The sequence below is a fragment of the Styela clava genome, chromosome 9, assembly GCF_964204865.1.
Source record: "Styela clava chromosome 9, kaStyClav1.hap1.2, whole genome shotgun sequence".
Classification (NCBI taxonomy): Eukaryota; Metazoa; Chordata; class Ascidiacea; order Stolidobranchia; family Styelidae; genus Styela; species Styela clava.
Window position 1 is genome coordinate 17,018,422 of NC_135258.1, and position 22,088 is coordinate 17,040,509.

The 22,088-nt window shown below is 32.5% G+C and overlaps 1 protein-coding gene across 8 annotated transcripts in view; it reads left to right on the forward strand.

Annotated features, from left to right (window-relative positions):
* Positions 1-22,088, forward strand: part of LOC120339855 (uncharacterized) — a 31,061-nt gene that overhangs the window by 5,736 nt on the left and 3,237 nt on the right. Inside the window, exons 5-25 of one of the 8 annotated variants that reach the window (XM_078116447.1) lie at positions 2,543-2,661; positions 3,783-3,905; positions 6,822-6,947; positions 7,363-7,469; positions 7,931-8,057; positions 8,886-9,014; positions 10,724-10,861; positions 11,318-11,413; positions 12,072-12,106; positions 12,586-12,694; positions 12,892-12,975; positions 13,789-13,878; positions 14,223-14,339; positions 15,107-15,298; positions 16,190-16,321; positions 17,113-17,187; positions 17,518-17,598; positions 18,345-18,566; positions 19,430-19,486; positions 20,347-20,502; positions 21,247-21,265. In XM_078116447.1, the coding sequence (XP_077972573.1) occupies positions 2,543-2,661; positions 3,783-3,905; positions 6,822-6,947; positions 7,363-7,469; positions 7,931-8,057; positions 8,886-9,014; positions 10,724-10,861; positions 11,318-11,413; positions 12,072-12,106; positions 12,586-12,694; positions 12,892-12,975; positions 13,789-13,878; positions 14,223-14,339; positions 15,107-15,298; positions 16,190-16,321; positions 17,113-17,187; positions 17,518-17,598; positions 18,345-18,566; positions 19,430-19,486; positions 20,347-20,502; positions 21,247-21,252 (2,321 nt within the window). In that variant the 3' untranslated portion in view covers positions 21,253-21,265. The remainder of the gene's footprint in view (positions 1-2,542; positions 2,662-3,782; positions 3,906-6,821; positions 6,948-7,362; positions 7,470-7,930; positions 8,058-8,885; positions 9,015-10,723; positions 10,862-11,317; positions 11,414-12,071; positions 12,107-12,585; positions 12,695-12,891; positions 12,976-13,788; positions 13,879-14,222; positions 14,340-15,106; positions 15,299-16,189; positions 16,322-17,112; positions 17,188-17,517; positions 17,599-18,344; positions 18,567-19,429; positions 19,487-20,346; positions 20,503-21,246; positions 21,266-22,088) is intronic. The other 7 variants (XM_078116446.1, XM_039408064.2, XM_078116448.1 and 4 more) reach the window with 7 other exon arrangements.

The window sequence follows — 22,088 nt, forward strand, 5'->3', positions numbered from 1 at the left end:
GGTCGTCGATAAATTAAAAAGTTGCCACACGTTATTTGTATAACGATAATAACTGAAAATTAAGATTTTATAATAGAAGTGAATTTGTCTCAAGATGGTATTTTACAATTCCTGCCCACAGAAAATAAACACACTGACAGGCTTGGTTATAATTGATATTTGTTTAATTTATTTTACACTATTAATAAACGCGCCACACCAATTGCGACCATATAAATTGCAGTCGCATCGGTATGGACTGTATGTTTTTGGCGCTCTCAAATTAATAATAATTTTCAACAAAACAATACCCCGACGGTCATTAAAGCTGAATTCGTTACCGAATAATTCGCAATTTTATTTACGGAATTTGCAATATCAAGATCTCACTTGACGATTTTGATGATGTCATGCCCTAATTATTACTGCTTGAATGCCTCAAAATACAGCAAGTGTAAGCATTTTCGACGATAACAGGCGCAACAATTCGTAAACGAGCCTTTATAACGAAATTCGCGAATGATTTTACCTCTCTCTTGTTTACAATTTTAACATCCCGCCGGCCATGTATGGCCGAATAAAATGTTCACATATTCGAAACATGACTTGGCCAAGGATGGAAGGGATCACTAAAGAGCTAATAGAAAGTACATACGCGAGGGTATGATATTAATATCGAGAATATTTGAGCATATCACAGGACGGAAATATTTTGCACCCGGCTGTTTGTTGGCAGAACAACGATACGCTAAAGTTAATTGATCGAATACAGGGAAGTATTTATTTATCATCTCACTTGCGAACATCGAGGTTTTGGCGGAATTGTACGATCATGTTGTCTTTCTTAAATAATAACTTTTTCAATAAATGTTCATTTTACTTTTGCGTCTTCATTATATGTCTGGTTTTCATTTATTTTAAATTCGAAATTGTCCGAAATACTCCAACAGGTGTATAGGTACAATAATAATAGTACTTACCAAAGTACCTACCAGGGAAGTTTAATACACACGATGTGTAAAGGGCGTCGTAACTCCCGTTTATTAATTTTAAATTTTTTTACATTCTGCTTAAAAAACAAAGGCAGTCATCTCACGTAACTCTCGCGACCAAATCTTTTTTGTTTTGTATGGCATCGTCTTGGCGACGAATTTATTGCCGACTGAATTTTAATTGTGTTTTAGGTTAGTTATTTTCTGTTTGTTGGTTTCTAAACTTTACAAACTTGGGTAGCAACTACTATTAATGTGAGATTTGTGCATATGAACGATTGAATATCGGGACTGAATGTCCGATATCTGAGAATGCGTAATTCTCTTTCAACATTAATTTTCAGGATATCAGCGTTCATGTGGTCGAATAAAAATTATTTATCAAATGGATTGGTATTTCGAGACACTCTCAAAATTATTTGGGATCCATTATCATATCATTCGTTTATTTTTTATATTCATGTTTTTCTCAAGAATCACCCTCGTTATATTTAGTGTACCTTCGCAAAAGAAAACTCTTTGATGTCATCGTTCCTATTAGTGTAATTGAAATATATGGAAACCTCGCAAGTGGCGTTGTGATGCGAATATTTGATACTAGGTCAGCAGCATTACAAAGAGTGCTATTTATGAATGCTGAAAGTACATGACATTACTAAACATTTTGCCAATATATGATGTTTTCTGCCCGATTTAAACTAACTCGCACGCAAACCAAGGCATGTGGACATTTAAAAATTACTTGTCTTTGGGGAAGCTCTGAAATAGTATAATATAAATGTAAATGAGAAATTAGGTCACGCTAGCTCACGAAACGGGAGGATTTTCAAAGTGATCTTGTGTAATATTTCGGAGAAAAAAGTTTGAAAGGAAAGTAGGTCAACCTATCTCCTAAAACAGGGGAGTATCCTGCGTAATATTTCGGAGGGAACGTAGGTTAACCTATCTTTTAAAACAGCGGGTGGCGACTTTCAAAGCGGTTCAAAATCACAAATTAATAATTATCAGATTAGGTTTAGGGATGAATCGAAAAGTTGAATTTCTAGCGCACCTAACCCTAATTAGTTGATTGCTATTTATATTGGGGGGGGGGGGGGGGGGGGGGGGGGATTATTTTGCACCGGATTTGTACAAACGATCCACCCTGTAATTAATATGGTTTCCAGCCGGCCTCCTGTCTGTTAGATGGAAGGAGTAACAAATGTGAAAGTCTTTGCTGTTTACGCAAGTAAGCAACTGACACCGTGATACATTGCATGAAAGTAGGTAGGCAGGTGTTAGCAGATGTCATTTCGTTGCCGATGAATTCGCTTGTTTTAATTAAACACGAATTCGCTTAAAGGGATTCCGTTAACGAAAAGGCTTCTCTTTAATTCATAGTATTAACCGGAGGAGCGCTTTTTCGAGTATCTATGCCGTTTTAAATGGGTTATATGAAAGGCTAGGGCACCTAACTTGTTAAAATCGGCAAAAGCACTTTCGCACTTTTTTTTTGGACTGCGAAGCACTTTCGCACTCATAATTTGCTTAGAGTTAACACTGTTGTTAATTAATATTTATTTATTTAAAAACAGTTGAAAGTGAAATTGTCATCCAACTGAGGGAAGCCAATCTTGGTGAACGTGATGTTAAGAATATTATTACTATGATTAAGCAGAAGTATGGAATTGATGTCGGAGGTGGAAGCAAGGTAATACCATTTCTATTCTTTGACAATTACCATAAGATAATACAAGGGCTAACCCAAGGGTTAAAAACTTGTTTGATAAAATGTTTTGATAAAATAAGGAAACGTTTGTTTTTGATTTTTATCGCTTTTTACTTAAATACTTTGTGGAATATCACTTCCAACATTGATTAGCTTTCTTTGTAATTTTTCAATTGAAATATTCAAAATTTACACATTCACTTTTTTGTCTTGTAACGCTCAAATATATAATAGTTGGTAGTATAGAACTGAATAATATTATTATGGATATGCTCACATAAATAACAATATACAAATTATCACATATTCTCCATACTAAACTAGGAGGTACTGATTGCAACATAATCAATTGACTTGTTTGAAGTACCTCCCATGCTTTCGATACTGGAGTATCACTGTTATTTTTTTATTACTTTATGTTAATGGACCAATCAAAATAGTTTGAAGCAGATGATGTACAGCTTCTGATTCTGTAGTATTTACTTTGTGAATTTGTACCAAATTTTGGTGACATCCGACTTTTGACAGCCTGCCATTTCAATAAAAATTGTTCTCAAGATTTATAAAAACACTAATACTTATTAAAAAAATGAATTGATTCTCAACTGATAAACTGTATTCGTAATTTGTCTGTTAAAACTGGTATATTTGTTGCCCTGCCTCAATGCCAGTCAGGTGTTGCAATAAAAATATTCTCAAGAATTATGATTCCAACAAGATTTATAAAAAAAAAATAATTTATTACTGATAAATGTGTGATGACTGTAATTCTTCTTGTTAGGATGAGAATATTTGCCAGCTGGGGCCAAATCAGCTGGCATGCAAATGTTTTAGTATTCCGATTTCCTAATATAATAGCATATTATGCTGAGATTATGAAATATCGAATACATTCTGAATTTAGGCTTATTGTTTTCTCTGTGTCGTTTGTTACCAGTTGAGATATCGCGCGCTTAGATCCTCTTGTCTGAGTTTTGAATGCGTTCGAATATTCAATTCCTTTCAGACAGACCTGCATGCTGTATTCTTAATTCAACAATTCTAAAATAAGATATGATTCAGTTTGTTTATTAGTTTTGTAAATTCCATTTGTATAATTACAGATTAAAGATTTGCAACAACAACTGGATAAAGCCAACAAACAGCTTTCACAAAGTGAAGGTGGTTTACAACAATATGTTTCTCGATGCATGTCTGCTGAGAATAAAATAGAACAACTGAAACAGGTCAGTACTTTATAAAAGATTGAGAGTTAACACGATTATATACTTAAATATACATTACACAGTTATATATACGGTACTTGATCCAACTATTCTAAGGCTGGCGCTTCTACAATAGATATACTGGAGTAAACTAAATCAATGAGGCATAATTAAATAATTACGTAACAGTAAAAATAACATTTCTAAATTCTAATCATGAATATCTATTATTAATAATAACAAGTAGATTTCTAGGCCCGCATTCAATATTAGTTTTATCGAATACTTCTTGAAATATATTGTTTCGTTATTTTGAAATTTCTGTAAAAATTTTCAGATTTGAACTTATGTGTTTTCCGACACTAACAGAATTGTGTATCTAAAAGTTGCATAGAATGCCATTATGGCTTAGTTATTGTATGTTACCTTCATGCATTGCCTTTTCCATATAATAAAATTGATTTTGTACTAGTAAATGTAGAGTTACCACTAAAATCTGCCGCTTCTATTTATCATTTTTGTAATGAGACTAATCACACGAATATCCTCAGGGCAGCTTTATTAGACGAGGAGGTCGTAGAAATAAACGCCGCCTTTCTAGGGAGTTTATTCTAGTTTAAATGTACTTAATTAGAAGTATTTTAAATACTTGAACAATCTCTAGGATGTAAAACTGCCTGGGGGTGCTTCACGTGTCAGTCAGTGACTTGAATTGACTTTGTGCATTTTTTGTTGAGCGTCACGCTTTTACCAATAATTTTCCATTAGTCATGTTGATATGGGATGTTTGCTTTCGTGAATCAATGTAATTGAATTATGTTCTATATGAAACAGTTCCGATACAAGTACCGGTGATTATTTTTATGTGTCATTAGTGATAGAAAAATGACTCAAATTTGTTTATTTTGTATTTCTATCAATAGTCGATCTAAATATTTAACCTAATGACCCCTGGTGTTCCTGGGTCATTTTGACACCCTTCTATAATTTTTTTAATATTTCACCAACCAAAAATGCCAAAGACACCATTAATGTGTCCCTGAAAAGCTTATTTTCGTCGCTTCCCACTAAAACGCGCCCACATTACGTAGCGTAAATGCGTCCGACCATATGCCAGTAAGAAGAGAGAAAATTCAAAAAATTTCGAGAAAAAGTTTCTCACTTTTAACGCTGTGGTCGACACGTGATTGATATGCGAGAGAAAGAGTTCTCTTTTAGAAGAGCTATACGTCACCTTCAAGATAAAACAAGACTGGGATTTGTAAGTGAAGTGATATTCGTTTTATCGAAGAGCATTTGATCGCGTGCTGTCTGGTATCTTTGTTTGTTTATTATGAGCCGAAGAACGTTGCTCGCGCGTTCAAAATACTTCGTTTTCAACTAACAATAGATTATTTGGTTATTTTTAAGCTTTGAAATACTCATACAAATAAAATTGACCTTGTTGCAAAATAAAAATTATACATAAAAAAAATATGATGACATCACCGTAATTAAGAACACTCGGATCAAGCATGGGTAATTTAAACTCAAACATTTTGAGTTTTGAAATTGGTTTTGTTCACATGCAGACCACTATGAAATACTATTGACCCCCCAAAATACATTTAAATTAGCCATAAACCCAAATTATGACACAGATCAGCCATTTATGGCAGGGCCGAAACCCTAGGGTTAATAATATCCTATATATGTTTAATTGAAACTCATGCCCAAATAGCTGACAATCTCATCTATCCATGAGTGCCTATATTCAGGATATTCCTCTGCTTTGAAATTTCATTCTATAATGCATATAGAAATCATAATCTCATGTTTAGTGTGTGTGAATTCTGAATTTCCTGACTGAATTTCCCTACAAGTAAACCTCTAAACCAGGGGTCGGCAACCTACGGCCCGGGTGTCGGATACGGCCCGCGGAGTAATATAATCCGGCCTGCAACGTTTCAATGAATTATAGTAACAAAACAGCTGTTTTGACGATTATATTCTTTACGTAATAACATAATTTATTGTAAGACACGTGTAAACAAAATTATATTAAAACCTAACAAGTATATTATTCACAATAACTCGTTTAATGAGCCTATAATTTAATAGTAATTAGACAAATGGCAACAAAACACAGAGAAGTTGATGCTAAGTGTAAACTGTAAAGGGTTCAATGACGCTGAAAATATTCAAATGGAATTTTTTGAGATGTAATGCAATGAGGAAATTAACCTAGATTCTATTCGAGAGATGTATCACTACTTAAAAAAAGTATCATCTGTTCGGTTTCCAACTTTCTAAAAATATGTGCGGCCCGCCAATGACTTGCAACCCTCAATTGCAAGCCCTGATGTAAACCATTGGTTTTTAGCCAGGTTGCACAAGTATAGCCCGCAAGTTTACATTCAAATCTGAGAGGCTAAATTATTTAATATATAGATATATTGTTCAAATATAATCAAATACACAACGTCATGTATAGTATAGTCATATGATAAGACTGGTTTTCTGTGAAAAACCTTCATGTGTTCTTCGTCAAATTCTTGTTTCACATTTTTTGATTGGTGTATTTTAATAAATATAACCATAAATCAATTGCACAAGAGTTGTACAAGCTTTTAGAATCTTTTTTTATGGTTTCGGTCTACCAAAATAATAGGATAATACACCACTTCTCTGAATAAAATTTTTTTTTTCTGAATTTTCAACTTTGAGTAATATTTTTGAATTTTTTTCTGAATTCTTTCCTGTTTTTTTCATCTTGCGAAAATGGCTTTGTTATAATCTGTCCCTTGCACAGTACATGCAGACTCTCGATTTGGTGTTGTTTATTCCCAATTGGCAGTGATTTTCTTTGGTGACAGCAACAGCTATATAAAACCGACCTACTAGCATATTGTGATCTTTGTCTCAATATATTTTACCTATTTACTTATTTTGCTTCAGGATTTGATGGTGGAAAAGACCAAATTGTCTTCACTAGAAAAGGCAAAGCAGGATTCCGATAACAAACATAAACAAGAACAAGCGATGTCGCATGCTCGTCACTCGAATGAAATGAAACAAGTGCAGGTTAGTATGCCAAACTTATATGAAGAAAATATTTGAAATTAACAAGAACAAGATTGTCCTAATTTTTAATATGTAATTATATTGTGTAAAACAGGGTAAACTGAAAAACAGAAGCCAGGTCATTTGGAACATATTCTAGAGAGCACACAACTCCTGTGCAAAGCATCCTAGATTAATGAAACTTTTGGGTACAATCATAAACAAACAGAGGAGTTCAAGTGCTAGATAATTTATTTTTATTTTTGTGTAAGTAATTATAAAATTCATGGCCATGGATCTCCTTACAGGACTGAATTTGTTATTAAGCTTCAGAATTTTCTTTGTTATTGTTATTAGTTGTTAACTAATAAAATACTGTTAATGAAATATATGTGATTTAACTCTTCAATTCTTAATTTAAAAATATTTTTAACAGGACAAGATTGCATTGGCTGGTGATTATGATGAGATGAGAGGTGTTGCTGAAAAATTGAAAGCAGAGAAAAATATTTTGATGACTGAAATTCAGAAACATGCATCAGTGTACGTATTCTATTTTGTGTTTTGGTTAAACTATAACACTTGGAAGATTAGCCTTCATCATACTCTGTCAAAATTATTTTGCTAAAGTGCTTACTTTACAAATTTTTATTTACACTATTAATATTTTATTTTTAAGTATACTAATTTTAGTCTCAACTTTTTGTCATATGCAAAAAATATTTATGAATTTCACTAATGAATAAATTTTTGTCATGTACCACTTATACGTCTTTTGCTATGAACATGGCTATGCACAAGCGGCCGCTGATATTTCGGAAGGCCTACTCAATTTAGTACACTCTTGTTGAGGTGGTGGGCATGGGATGTGAACCTCCGATGCTATTCCATTTGAACTGTTTTAGTCTTCTCATTATGGTAGATTCTAAAAAAATAACTGCTCTACTCTGTTCACCTAATCATTTTCTAAGCTTTGTTTCTAACTTAATCCTTTTTATCCGTAGTGTTTCTGAGAATGGAAGACTTGCTGGTGATTTGAAGCAAGTTAAACATAAACTCCAAGAAACTCAACATAGATGTGCTGAGCTGGAATCGAAATTGAAAGAATACAGTTCCATACAGCAGCAACAGGTAATATATATATATATATAGATTCTGTATTGAGAGATGGAGGAAATGAGAGTTTATATTTGGAGCATGTATGAGCCTGTGATCAGCAGAGTGTGATTGTAAACAGTCCATGCTTGAGATCAATTTTTTCTGGTAGATGCGTTTTGATGAATGTGTTATAAGTCGTTAGGTTAGTTTTGCATGGAAGGTGATGTAGTATATCCTTCCAATTGTAATGATAGTTTTTTTTATAAATTCACTAAATTTTGAAAAAAAAAAATTGTAATGGTAGATAGATACAGGTGGCTGATCTTTAGTTACTTTTCTTTAATCTTATATTTGTGTCTATGAAGTGTCTGGTGATTCATAGTAGTTTAAAGTTAATAGTATTGTAAAGCATTTTAGTTTTAATAAAAAATATTTTTGGTGATATCAATAAATAAGTTTCTTTTTTTGGGGTCTGTTTCTCACAATTTTTTTATACGATGCTCTTTCCGTAGCTATCGCTCTGAACCAGGCCATGTGCAAGCATCCCTCTATATCTAACGATATGTATAGAGCTATTATTTTGGTAAGGACCATAGTCTTCCTGGTCTGGCATTTCCTACCCAATTTATTACATACCGGGTGAGGTGGTGGGTATGGGATTTGAACTCGAGGTGTTACCTGCGATGCAACAGTTAGTTAAGTCTACCGCTTTATTCGGATATGGAATTTAAACTCCAATTATCCAATTACTCAGCACAGAGTAGAATAATATCACTATAAATTACTTGCATGCTTGTACAACTATAATTATCAAAAATCTGCTCTTGGGTGATTTCTCGATTTTCCTAATGGTGCCACTAGGTTGAGAATGAAAAAAATTATCGCCACCAAGTGAACGACCAAGTCATAGCACTGCAGCAATTGAAACAAAGTTATACCACTCTTGATGGCGAGTATCAAAAAGTCAAAGCTGATTTACAGACGACTCAGGTAGGATGGATCTGTGGATGATATATTCTAATTTATGTATTTTTGGTAAATGATTTTATTTCGATCTTTTCTATGCATGCTATTTTTGGTGCGGTGTGGTAATCAACTTTGAATAGATTCAGGTATTTTGTTGAGTATATATGCTTATTTTAGATCATGGATGGCTATATTATGTTCATATCGTCAGCTGTGCATGTATAGCGGATATTTTCAGGACTCCATTTATTTTACAGCCCCACGGTTGCCAGAATATTTAGCAAGTAGTTATAATATTGATGCATGCTACCAAATCGCTGTCTGTGTATACAAACAGTTTTGCCTCTAACAAGGCACCGAGCAAACTCATTGATATGCAAACAGCATATAGCCAAGGTGTACATTTGGTTATATTGTCGATACTAATGTTGGGTTTGAAGAATCAAGTTAGGACTAAAACTGTATTTCCCAACTTATAAGTCTACCCAGCAAATAAGACGAAACCTATTTTTAGCACTAAAAAGAGGGTTTTTCCATATGACCCTCCGATAGGACGGGCAGAAAAATTGCTTCTCTGTCAGTTGGGCACCAATATGCACTCATGATTTTATATGGTTAGAACCAGGTCATGTTTGTATCAGGTAGAATCATACTGCAGAATTACCTATTCTTAAGAAGTAATTTTAATCATTTTGAACAACCCATTAACTGGAACGTTGAAATAATCTGTGAATATGGTGTGATAAGTACTGCGCTGTAGTCCATGGGTTAGTTAACAGCTGTGTTTTCCAGTGTGGTTTTTCCCTGAATCGCAAAACTGATAAAGAATAAGACAAATAACAGCTGGCAGTCCAAAGTCAATTATTTAACATGATTGGCAGGAGTGAATACAATACACTATAAAATATATCAATTCAGAAATAAAGTTTACACAAACCGTGTTCGAGAAGACTCGAGCGGAAAATAAGCCGACCCCTAAAAAAATAAAGTAAGAAATAAGAATAGTCGCCCAATAAGACACCCCCCCTAAATCAGGCCAAAAAATTGGGTCCAGAAAAGCGACTTAATAGCTAGGAAATACGGTATATTTTCTGTCAAGGATGAATTTAAATATTTAATAAAATGCTGAATACGAATAGAATATGATGAACTCTATATTGAATTTATAATATTTGATGCTCTCCAGTTTCTGATAATTAATTTTTGAAATATCAACTTGTTGCTCTTATTTCACAAAAACCTAAATTGTAATATATGCTTGTTTTTGTAGTTTCTGTTATCTCATTATTAGTATCGGTTTCGTAGATATTTGTGGTATATGTAAATTCAATCTGTGCGAGTACTGATATTTTTGTAAAAATTTAATTTTGTAGCTGAGAAATTCTACTATTGGGATTATTTTGTCTATGTTCATTAAATCAAACTTCTTGTAAATTGTAATTGAAACTGTTTGTCAGAGAATATTTTTTGAATAGCATACTATAAGAAACTATAAGAAATTTCTGCATATTAGTATGTAAAATTAGTATGTACACGCTTTTAGTGTTATGACTTCTTGACTTCAAATTTATATGGAACCCCAAAAATGTTTCTAGTTTATTATTGATGCATAAATATTAAATTTAATTCTCAACAACGATTAGTTAGAATTTTTGTGATCTAATTAGGCAAATTTCTTTTTTTTTTACAATCTTTTCTAGTAAAATACTGAAATTTGGATATTTTTATTGCAGAGTAATTCAACTAAACTTTTGGAGCAAATCACATCGCTAACTGAAGACAATGATTCGAAAGCTGATACACAGCGGGCACTCGAACAACGACTCGCTGATAGTGAACAGATAGTTGCTGAAAGAGACTCTAAGATAAAGGTAGATATAGAGTATTAACTTTATTGCAAACAAAGTGTATATATGGATCATTTCGCCAAATTGCTGTTGTTATTGGAAAAAAATCGCTCTTCTCTGCAGCTAATGGACTGCACAATTTTAATATTAGAAGATTTTTGAAGACACTAGAAAACTGTTACTTCAAATTTGCTTTGTGCGATTGGACCTGATATTCCATCCAGAATTTTGCAGTTCCAGTTTAATTTATGAGAACATTTTTATGTGGTATATGGGAACACTTTCATATCACATTTGACCTTTTTGTCTCAAGATTTGAGAATTGCTCTTGGGCTTAAATTTTGATCAGTTGAGGGCTGAGATATGCATCCATCTGGGCGAAACAATCTGACTGAGTTTTATTATAATGTATATTTTTCTTGTTAATCATTTACTATTTATCTAAACTGAATATTGATAAATGAAATATTATGATTTCAGGATGTGACAAGACAAAACTCTACTCTTTCAGAACAGGTGCAAAATATGGAACAACAGATTGCTCAATTAAATTCTCAAATTGTCAATATTTCCCAGGTGAAATTTGTTTATTCATTTGCTTATTGACAGATATTTAAATTTTATTTGGATTACAGAATTCCGAATAAACAGTAATCATAAATTTCTTGATTACTTCTCGAAGAGAATGAAAAAAGGTATTTAACACTTCTGCCTGTATGCAATGATAGTAACCAAAAATCTCAGTTATATAGGACGCTTTGAAAAAAAGTTATGTTCCCAATAACCTGGATTCTCTTTTTTGGATCATCCCTCATATTATATGGCTAGATGGTTGGTGCATCCTGCTAAGCATTAGGAACACCATTGTCATGGCAAAGAGGGATTCATCCTCACCAACCAGTGGTGAGTTATGTCTTCCTCTACCATCAAGTCCAACTATCGGAAATATTTGATGTACTATTTCTGAACCAGACATAAAGGGGTAATCCAACAAAATACTGTGTTTTCTATGACCAAACAGTTTTATGTCATTTCCTCGCGCTCAAGATAAGTATGAAAATCCAATCCTATCTGAGACTTTTTTTCCAAATATATTTTATTGGAAGTTTTTTTTTTTTATGAATCGTTGCTTAAACTATATAAAGATTACAATTTCAGATATGCCATGAAACCTTTTATAAGAAAATTTGTTACGTAAGCAGATATTAACCATTTAATACTTTTGTTTATTCAGGAGACCAAAGTCAAAGCTGAGGCAGACAAGCAGACGTGAGTTCGTTTATTTTGTTTTGTGTAAAAGTATTCGATTAAATGATTACCTGCTGGTATTTTACTATGTGTTTGTACTTCGTGTTTGAACTAACGACCGCTGGCGTCAAAATTATGACAATATTAAGTAATTAATGTTAGCTTTTGGCATAACTGAGTGTCAATGTGTTGAAATATTTTACATATTGATTACTTTTAAAATTTATTAGACTTCTGAGTTCTGCACACTAACACAAACGCATTCTGACCAAAGTCAGATTTCCTCAGATAAAAAGTTTGATGTAAACTTTACAGAAATACAGTTGTGTTAGCCTGCGGCAAGACTCTTGAATTACATAGTATAGTCATGTTTATTCCTGCTACATTGCATTATATCCATAGGTATTCACTAGCACAAAGGCATAGAGGGATATGGAGTTAGTCTCATGTAACCCCAACCACCGATGAATTCTATAAAAATAGATTAATAAATTTAACAGAGTACAAGACAAAGAAGAAGTGACCAAAGTACAAAAAGAACTGGAAAAATCTAAAAATGAAGCCAAAAAATTGAAAGATGAAGTTGATAAATTAACGAAGAAAAATAATGTGAGAAACACTTATATGTGCTGTGTTTTGATCTTATGTATTTCTCTTCCTAATAATTAGGCATGTATACCCCTTCTCCTATAAATAGTGCGACTAAATTTGTACACACTTGCCTACTATTGTTATGACTAGAAATTCCAATGCCTTGTGTTTTGTGGATATTGTTATATGCTAGAAATACTTTTGTCTTTTGTCAGGATTTGCGTGAAAGAAATTGGAAAGCAATGGATTTGGCGACATCATTAGAAAAAACATCAGTAGAAAAAGTAGCTGCTACTAAGGTTTGTATTTAGTTCAATTAAGTATTTTTCGAATGAAAATTGTAAAAAGAAAGTCTGTAGAAAACTGGATTATGCATTGTGTGAATAGAACCACTTATGCTTGATGTTATAAAATTTAATAAATTTTAAACTGTTATTTTTAAAACTGTTTACTGTGTTTGTGATCAACTGACTTCTTTTTACCAGACTTTAATTCTGAACAAGGTTTTGTATAAGCATCCACTGATATGTAAAATTTCACTGCGGCTGGGCACTTCGAATCGAATATTAAATTCATTCGAATCATTTCGAATGAAAATTTCGAATCGCTACCTATTTGATTGCTATAGGTTGGGGTAAATTTCCCAATTTTTTTAAATGAATCCATATTTTTGCAAGTCATCTTGTCATATGACTCTTCCAATTCTAGTTATTGATAAAACATGTTTCCTATTGTGTGATAAACACATCGAACTGTCTTTGTGATGAATTCCATTTTTTAGTGAGGTATGTGTCAGGTGTACCCATTACAATAAAAAAATCACATACGATTGAATTTCTTCCGAGTATTCGAGATTCGGAAAAAATTTGCAATTCGATTCTGAAATCTTCAGGTATTCGAAAATGCCAAGCCTTAAAAATAGTGCTTGGTATCCTATTTTGGCATTGTGATTGTGAGTTCACAAAACTTTGCAACAGTATGGTATAACTCTTAAATTCTTGGTAAACTGGATTTGATTTCTACGATCTTAAAATTTAAGTAAGAATATTGCTAGTCTCAAATTTTATGGCAACAGTTTAATTTGAAAATCGTTGTTTTTCTCGCCATTTCAGGCGGAAGGTGATGAAGTTCGTGCTCATTTACAGGAATCTGTAAAGCAATCATTATCAGATGCTTTTCCTAATATTTCAATAAGGGAAAAGGTAATTTTAAAACAGAATTTATGAATTATGTTTGATTTCCCATTTTCAGTGGTTAACTTAAACTTTATATAGCTTTATATTGTTTCCTATTTCAAAATTAAATTTGTTTTTTTGCTCATCAACCAAACTTATATTGGTAAACACGGTCGCTCTCATTAGGTTTTATTGAATGTATTAATTTATCTTCTTGTGTGCATTTCCTATTAATGTGTTCTCATGTGTTGCGAAATTTTGAAAAAAGTGTAAGAATATTAACTAAATTGCATTTTTGTGTTTTAATATATCTATCCTTTATGTGTTTTTTTTATATGTGTTCTCTCTGACCTTTATATTCCAATATTTAGGATTTTGAAGTGTGGATAAAATCATTTGTCAATCAAGCATCTGAAAGTTCACAACAAATAGTGCAATCAAACGACTCTCAAGTAGAATTTGAAGAAGCAAAAGTTCAAGCTGATAAGGTTTGTATGTGATGGGTTTTCTGTGGTTATTAATTAGTAAGATATAGACAGTGGTCGAATTTGTATTAGAGTTGGTGCATGTTTTAATAGCAGTTGTTTTTGTAAAAGTCCAGTGATAAATGTTATAACTTTAGTTGTACAGTGATATTTATTCATTTGAAAAGAGTGTACAAATGGAAATTGTACGTTATATTTGTTGTATATTTATCGTTTTGGAGAATTTGAGGGTTTTATTGAGGCAAAAGATCAAATATTGAAATTTAAAACAAAATGTTAACTTAAAATTTGACAAAGATATAGATGCTGGTTTTTAGGCTGTTTTTTACTTTAAGTTCCATTTAATATCCTTCAAAATATTTTGGTAATATGTTTAAGAAGTTTAAAAATATAAAATAATACATTTATACAAGTTGGAGCTATCGAATTGTTGTTAAAACAAAAAATTGCCTTTTTTATAAGTTACTGGGCCGATTGCTCAAATTTTAAGAAGTTCCAATGAGAGATTATGTGAGAAGACTGATTCTAAGTTTATTTTCAATTAATTACAGGATGTTACCCCACAATTTTGGGAACATTCACCACAATTTAGGTTTTTTACATTTAATTTCAGTAAGCTTGTACTCAAATAATATATGCTTGTGCAAAGGAAAGAACTTCGCTTCTATGTACATATACCTATGCGATGCTCCGTTTTATTTAGAGATAGTTTGGTTTTTTAGTTTTCAAATTGTAGGATGTGGATGGTAGATTCATTTTTCCATTTTCAGCTTCGATCGCAATTAGAAAAGAAATCGGGTGAAGCTTCCAAACTTCAGTCGAAGATTTCCGATCTGGAAAGTTCAGTGAAAAGCGTCAAGGACCAAAATAAATCTCTTGAACGAGATTCAAAAGAGAAACAAAATGATTTATCAAACGCAATATCCGAATGTGAAAAATATAAAAAAATTCTCAATTCCACTGTAAGTATTATATTAGTCATTGCATGATAACGAATAGTATAGTTCCTAATCTAAATTAGTATAGCAAGTCTTCTGATATGCTTTACAACTCTTATTATCTGAGTTCAATGGCCTATCTAGTTCAGGGGTGTGCAACTTCTAATACAGGAGTGCCAGATACAAAAACCGCGGGCTTCACCTTTGCTTAACATCAGTCTTTCTAAGTAATTGCAGGCACAAAAATGTTGGGTATTGAATTTGAATTATGACATGCGTTGTTCGCTTCCCACAAGCTAGCCATTATTAAGCATTGTACTGTCATAGGCATAGATAATATAGGCTTTGCAACTTAGGATTGGAATTACTTGCACATGCCAGATTAAAATAAATTTAAAACTCGTTTCGTAAGTCGCACACCATTCCGAATTGGCTGTGGGCTGCCTAATTTTTTCCTGAGCCGCATTTGGCTTGCAGGTTGCATACTACTGGTCTAGTCGTTATCCTGTTATAATCGAAGATTTTGGATTCAGATTCATTGACTGATCACAAATCCAGCAAATAGCCTAATGCCAAACTAGAGAATATTGTTGTTTTTCTAAAAAACAGGGCAATCGTATACTCGTCATTTTGCTGCATGTTATTGTATTCGGAGTAGCCCTTTTTTTTGTAGAAGACGTACAGTAGGCAAGTCATGGTGGCAAGTGGTCTTTTTTACTATAACAGTAATTATGAATATTTCAATTACTCATTTGATGCTATGCAATTATGGATTTTGTTCAAAGACTCTATTTCCTTGGACATCGCTGAGATATATAATAATATGCTATGTTATAACATCTTTGTTTTGCTTGATTATTTGTGGACTATTTTGATTATTATTTTTAAATCTCCTAACTGAAAATTAAACTACAGGAGGAAATATTATGCAAACTCCAAGGTTCAGTTGAAGTGGAGGAAGGAGTTTGGAAGAAGAAAGTAGATGAAGCGCATCAAGAAGCATCAAAAGCTCATCAGGAATCTGAAGAATTAAGGAAAAAAATAGAGGTGGGATAATAGACGCCTTAAATAGAATAATTTTAATGAGTGATGAAATTGTAAGACCGATTTTCTTTTGCATTAAACTTAAGAACAGATTTCGATCATTTCAGAAAATTATGCTGAACTTATTGCTCTATTACAGGGGTGGGCAAGGTTTTTGGACCAGGGGCCAAAATTTTTGCCCACCTACACTAGTGGGCCATGTGAGTGGGATGTGGAAGGTTACATTTTATGAAAAATGTTTACAATGTTACAATAGCAAAAATTGAAAACAATAAGCCTCGTGCCAAAACTGATAATAATCGCAATCTCAACAAATTCCTTGAGCTATTTTTTTAGCTGAAAAACATCAAGATTTGGTTTTAATTTGGTTGTGGTAGCATGAGGCGAGCCAGATTGAATTACACAACATGCCAAATTTGGCCTGCGGGCCATAGTTTTCCCATGTCACCTCTATAACGATGTAAGAATGTAACATAAGATTACATGATAAGAACAACTCAAACGTCATATTTACTAATATATGCCACTATGTATGCTCCATTAGTATGTCATTCTTTACATAAATAATAATACATAATTATAGAAACGCCAAATATCACGCTAGCCATCATTAGCGCTCTGCAGTGCATGTTACCCATTTGCTGTGGTCGTCCAGTGTCAAAAACAAAGAACAGGAACGGGCGGGTTGGGATTTGGTAATTATCATGTCATTCCAAGAAGGTGTTATTAAAGCTGTTTGTTGTAGGTCTAATTTTATTTTTTATAATGCCATTTTTCATCTCTTTTTTTTTCAGGAACTTGGTATTGAGAAATCATCTTTAAGTAAGAATTTGAAAGAAGCTCAAAAATCACAAAAGCTTGTTGATGAGGTGTGTGATAATAATTTTTTCATTTTCTTACTAGTCGCTCCCGCATTTTATAATTTTTTACACTTAGATATGAAACATTCAACTTATTTCTTGTGTCCTAAAGGTTCTGCTGATTCACAATATTAATATTTACAATTTAAAATAATGATATGAATATGGAATTGTGAATTTTCATTGATTTCTTTTAATTTACAATTTTAAAATCTAACAATCTAAATTAACCCACATGGGTTTTTATTGGTTTCTCACTATTGCCTTGAGCTACATCTTTTATTGTGAAGGTATGTCATTTATAAGTTCCCTTATATATAATATGTATTCTCTAACCAGATGACAAGCCAAATTACTGAACTAAAAGAACAACTGGCTTCAAAGGAGGCAGTTACGAATAATGGAACTTCTGCTGAGGATGTAAGTGGCTAATTTTTAATTTAAACTATTCGTATTGTTATTTATTCAATTCTAATTCAATACCAATCTAAACTTTGGCACAAATGATTTTTGCTTGTAGTAGAATTATGCTTTAGCTAGTTGCGATTTACGAGAATGTTTGTACAAGTATCTGTTTGTTGTTATCTTATTCGTTTTCTATTCCATTGCATTTTGTCATTTCCGCATATCAAATATGCATGCAATCGGCGTGAACTGCTGCTTGCCCTTTTGCTGCCTTCGCTAATTTGTAACTGTTTTCGGAAAAATGCTACCAGAAAATGACTCTGTAGCTAAAACTGATCAACTTCCTAAATATCTGGGTGTCTATCCTATCCTGAAAACTTAAAATCTAACATTACGAGGGCTTCAACCTAGGACGAAACTTGAAATGGAATGTTTTAATATATATTTTTTTTCTAACTTTTTGCTGAAACACTTTGAACCCCAGCTTAAAAAGCATCTATTTATTTGTAATTATTTTCAAGTAAAATATTTTTTGAAATTTCATTTTTCACCCTTTTGTGTGGAAATTTGAAACCCTCGATTAATCACAAGATTTTTCTGGTGACATTTTTCTCTGCTTTTGCTTGTTGCGTCATTCACATTTCAATCACTTTTCATCTCATTTTTTCTGTTTGTTCTTTCAATTATTTCTTCCATATTCATCAATCATTTTCATATTTCATCTGTTCCTGTTCACCCGCTCTAATAAAATCCCAAATCAGGGTAACGATGTTGAAGTAGAAAGCGTACTTTCACCCTTGCCACAAGTGGATAAGCATCAGCAATGTGAAGGCACTCCGACAAAATCAGTATCGTGTCAATCTGAATCACCAGTTCAGGTTGAACTTGCTGATGCATGTACTGATACAGAAGCACCGGTGTTAGAACAACATCAAGACTTGGATGGATTTTTAGTCATTGAACGAGTTGACATGAACGACGAGGTATAAACCCACTTGAGGATTTGTGGTTGGACTGCTGTGCCTGATTTTGGTTTTCTTTCGTTTCTTTGTTGACTTTTATGTTTTTCTGTTTTCTCTCCTATTTTGTGCTTTTCTTTTTTTGCATGTTTTTGAAAGTAATTATTCAAAAATATTTGATGCATGCTCGAATGTTGTATTCATACATCACACATGCATCATTTGGTGTTCTCAACTAATCTGATAGTATTTACCACCATCCAATTCTGGCTTTTATTTCGCAATTCTATTTTGTAGTAATATTTCTATATTCACAATCCTACACATTTTGAAAACTCATTGTGAATTATGATTCGCACATTCAAATAAGCCCTACATGTTAGTGCAGCGTATCTCAAACTGTGTTCCGTGGAACACTGCTGTTCCGCGACCTTCTTTGGAGTGTTCTGAAATTGTGCGACTAAATTGGTCGCCATGGAGATCTCAACCGTACTTCAGTGTTTTGGGGTCGTAAATTTGTCTTCCAACTGGTGACAAACAAGTTGATGCACAATGTGAATCCATTACACAATTTTTATTATTTATTTCTCTGTTTTTCGCAAGGCGAGATAAAAAGCGTAGCTGTTCTGGGGCAAAAAAAGTTTGAGAAACGCTATCTCAATGTATCTATCCAAACGCTCTCTATACTATCAATTCAAACCCATCCAGGTGTTTTGTTTTTAGGTGATATATTTAGTCATTTTCAGCCGCATACTCTATTACACTAAAAATTTGCCTCGTTCTGCTTTCTTTTGGCAATTTTGAGTCAAGCGCATGTTGTCTTATCAGTTTGCTGCTTAGCACAAATGATTCACTTTTGTCACAATCTGCATGTTTTTTTGCTTCAGCTGAACCAGTCCACGGCTCTCGCTAATGGCTATGAAGATGAAGTGGCTAAATTAAAGGCAAGGGTGCATTTTTTTTTGATTTATCATACGAATCTTAAGGCTTTTACTTTGGGTAAAATTGTATTTTAAGAATTTTAATTCAATTCAAGAATTGCATTCAAAAGATGATACGTAGTCCACACAATTTCACATCCATGTTATTTCACTTTTTCTGAATTTTCAAACGATTTTGTTGCAAAAATCTTATCTCTTGACTCAATTTGGGGTATATTTACGTATATGTATTGAGCAATTACCCATGATATTGTTCTTGTCCAGCTATATAGCTAATTAATCCCATAATAATACCCACTATGGAGACGGATGGCATATCTATCCCTATGATAATGAACATCTTTTTTCATATCTCAAGTTCATTTAAGATTATTTCTTAAAGTTGCGCATAATTATTGCTGCAGTATCTGAATGCGACTTTCTATTATACTATTCCATTGTAAAAAATTTTTCTGCAAAAATGAAAATTTGTGGCAAACTGAACACTTTTATATTTTATTTTTGGTGTTTGATTTGGCAGCGAAAAATCACTTTTACACTTTTATTTTTGTGCATGCTTTTTATTACCAATATATGAAAAAAGAACCTTAGTTTTATCATTTTAAACAATATGTCATCTTCAAAATATAACAGTATATTCATATCTGCACTGATTTTGTGATAAAATAGGTTTTTTCATTGCAACATGAATAAATTTAAAATATTCATTGCCAAATAATTACAACCCTAATTTTACACTACATTATATTGACATCCCCATTTTGAGTTATTTTTCTTATGAAGGCTTATGGTTAAGCTATATTGCTGCAGTCCTTTTCCCTCCATCTTTAATGTGTTTGAACAACCTTTTTTAACCCACACAGGAACGTTTAGAAAAAGAGAAAAATTTGACCAAAAACTTGGGCCAAGCTGCAACTAAACTACAGACAGTATTGAAGCAGACCCAGGAACAGTTGAACGAAGAGAGAGAGAAAAATAGTGGACTACAGAAAAAGGTCGTCGGTGAAAATGACATGAAGGTATAAAGAGTTTTTCAAACGCATATGATACAAAATTAGGTTTTAACAGCAGTTTCAGCTTACTATATTTGGAAATTTTCATGACGAATTGCTTCCTTTTGTTTTTTCTGAATTTTTACATTTTGGTAACATTTTATTAAACATCCTATGTTTCTCAAACTTGTGATTTCAAATTTGCCATTCCACACAATACAACCAATGTTCTATCTGCTGAAATTTGAGTTCTGTCGATTAGATAAAAGGAATTGCATGTTATTTCAAATTAATTACATTTATTGAATTATTCGAAATGAAATTTTTGTCCCCATAATATGAGGGCTTGGACCCAAAAACGGTGTAACTTAAAAGCTGCTTTAGAAAATGAGCTGAAATATATTTTTGATTGGAAAACTTCTGTAACTTTGCTCATTTGAATTCTTTGGTGAATACTGCTTCGAAAAACTATGATCAGATACCAGCTTAAAGAGAAATTGTTTTATCAGAATATTTTCAGAATTTTATAAAATTTTGACATTTGCCCTTGTGTTTCAAAAGAATACTCAATTTGTATCGATTGTATTGTATTGACTTTGTGTTTTGAAAGAATACTCAATTAGTATCTTGTCCAAAGAATTTGGTCTTTTGATCTTCAGTTATTCTATATAGTAATTTTCATCTATCAATTTGGATGTCTAAAACTTTATGGACTAATTTGTTAATTAACTAATTGTAGTTTTGATAAATTTTATTTATCATTCATTTCAGAATTAGTCTACAATCAGAGGTACGAAATGCGTGCAATAGTAGTTTTGATAACATAGTTGATTAATATAGTTTTGTAGCAATTTGCATGAAATCATTAATTTTAGATCATTTTTAAACTGGTCGGTGAGATTTCAACTCAAGAGATAATTTTGTACATTTTTATTTTAGTATTTTTCAACCAAATTTTATTGTATTTTTTAGCAATAATGTTAACCCATTGCAATAATTGAAGATTTTTGCATTTTTGTGATCTGTTTTAAACTAATAGCAATTTTGCTGCACATTTTAAGTAAATCATGACTGACCAGGGAGAAATGCATATTCCCATATGGGAAGCCAGAACTCGGTAATGTCTTTACATTTCTTGCTTCTCAAAGTTCACCGGCTACATTTTAAAATCATATTGTGGATTTTAGTATCGTATTGAGCATTTCATTTGAATGTTTTTTACTTCAATTGAATGCAAAGAAGCAATAGAATTTCTTAAAATAATTTTTGACAACACTTTTGCATCAATGAGGTCACCTGTATCAGACTGAGCAATAATACCACTATACTTAAAATAGTTGATAACCTGATTGTAGTTGGTTTTAAGCTAATTTAAAACTAAGTTTTAAACTAACATAGGTAATGTGGTTCTTGACATATCCTCTACTCACACACGAGTTGAATATTCAAATAAGTTTAAAACTAGTTGTGCTCGATATCGTTATTTTGCAACTCAAGTACTAGTTTAGAATATCTTCATTTGATTTGCTTAATTGGCATTTGATGGCCAGGCAGAAAGTTATTTTCTATATAAAACTTAGAGCTGAAACGACACCCATCTAGTCTTTTTTTGC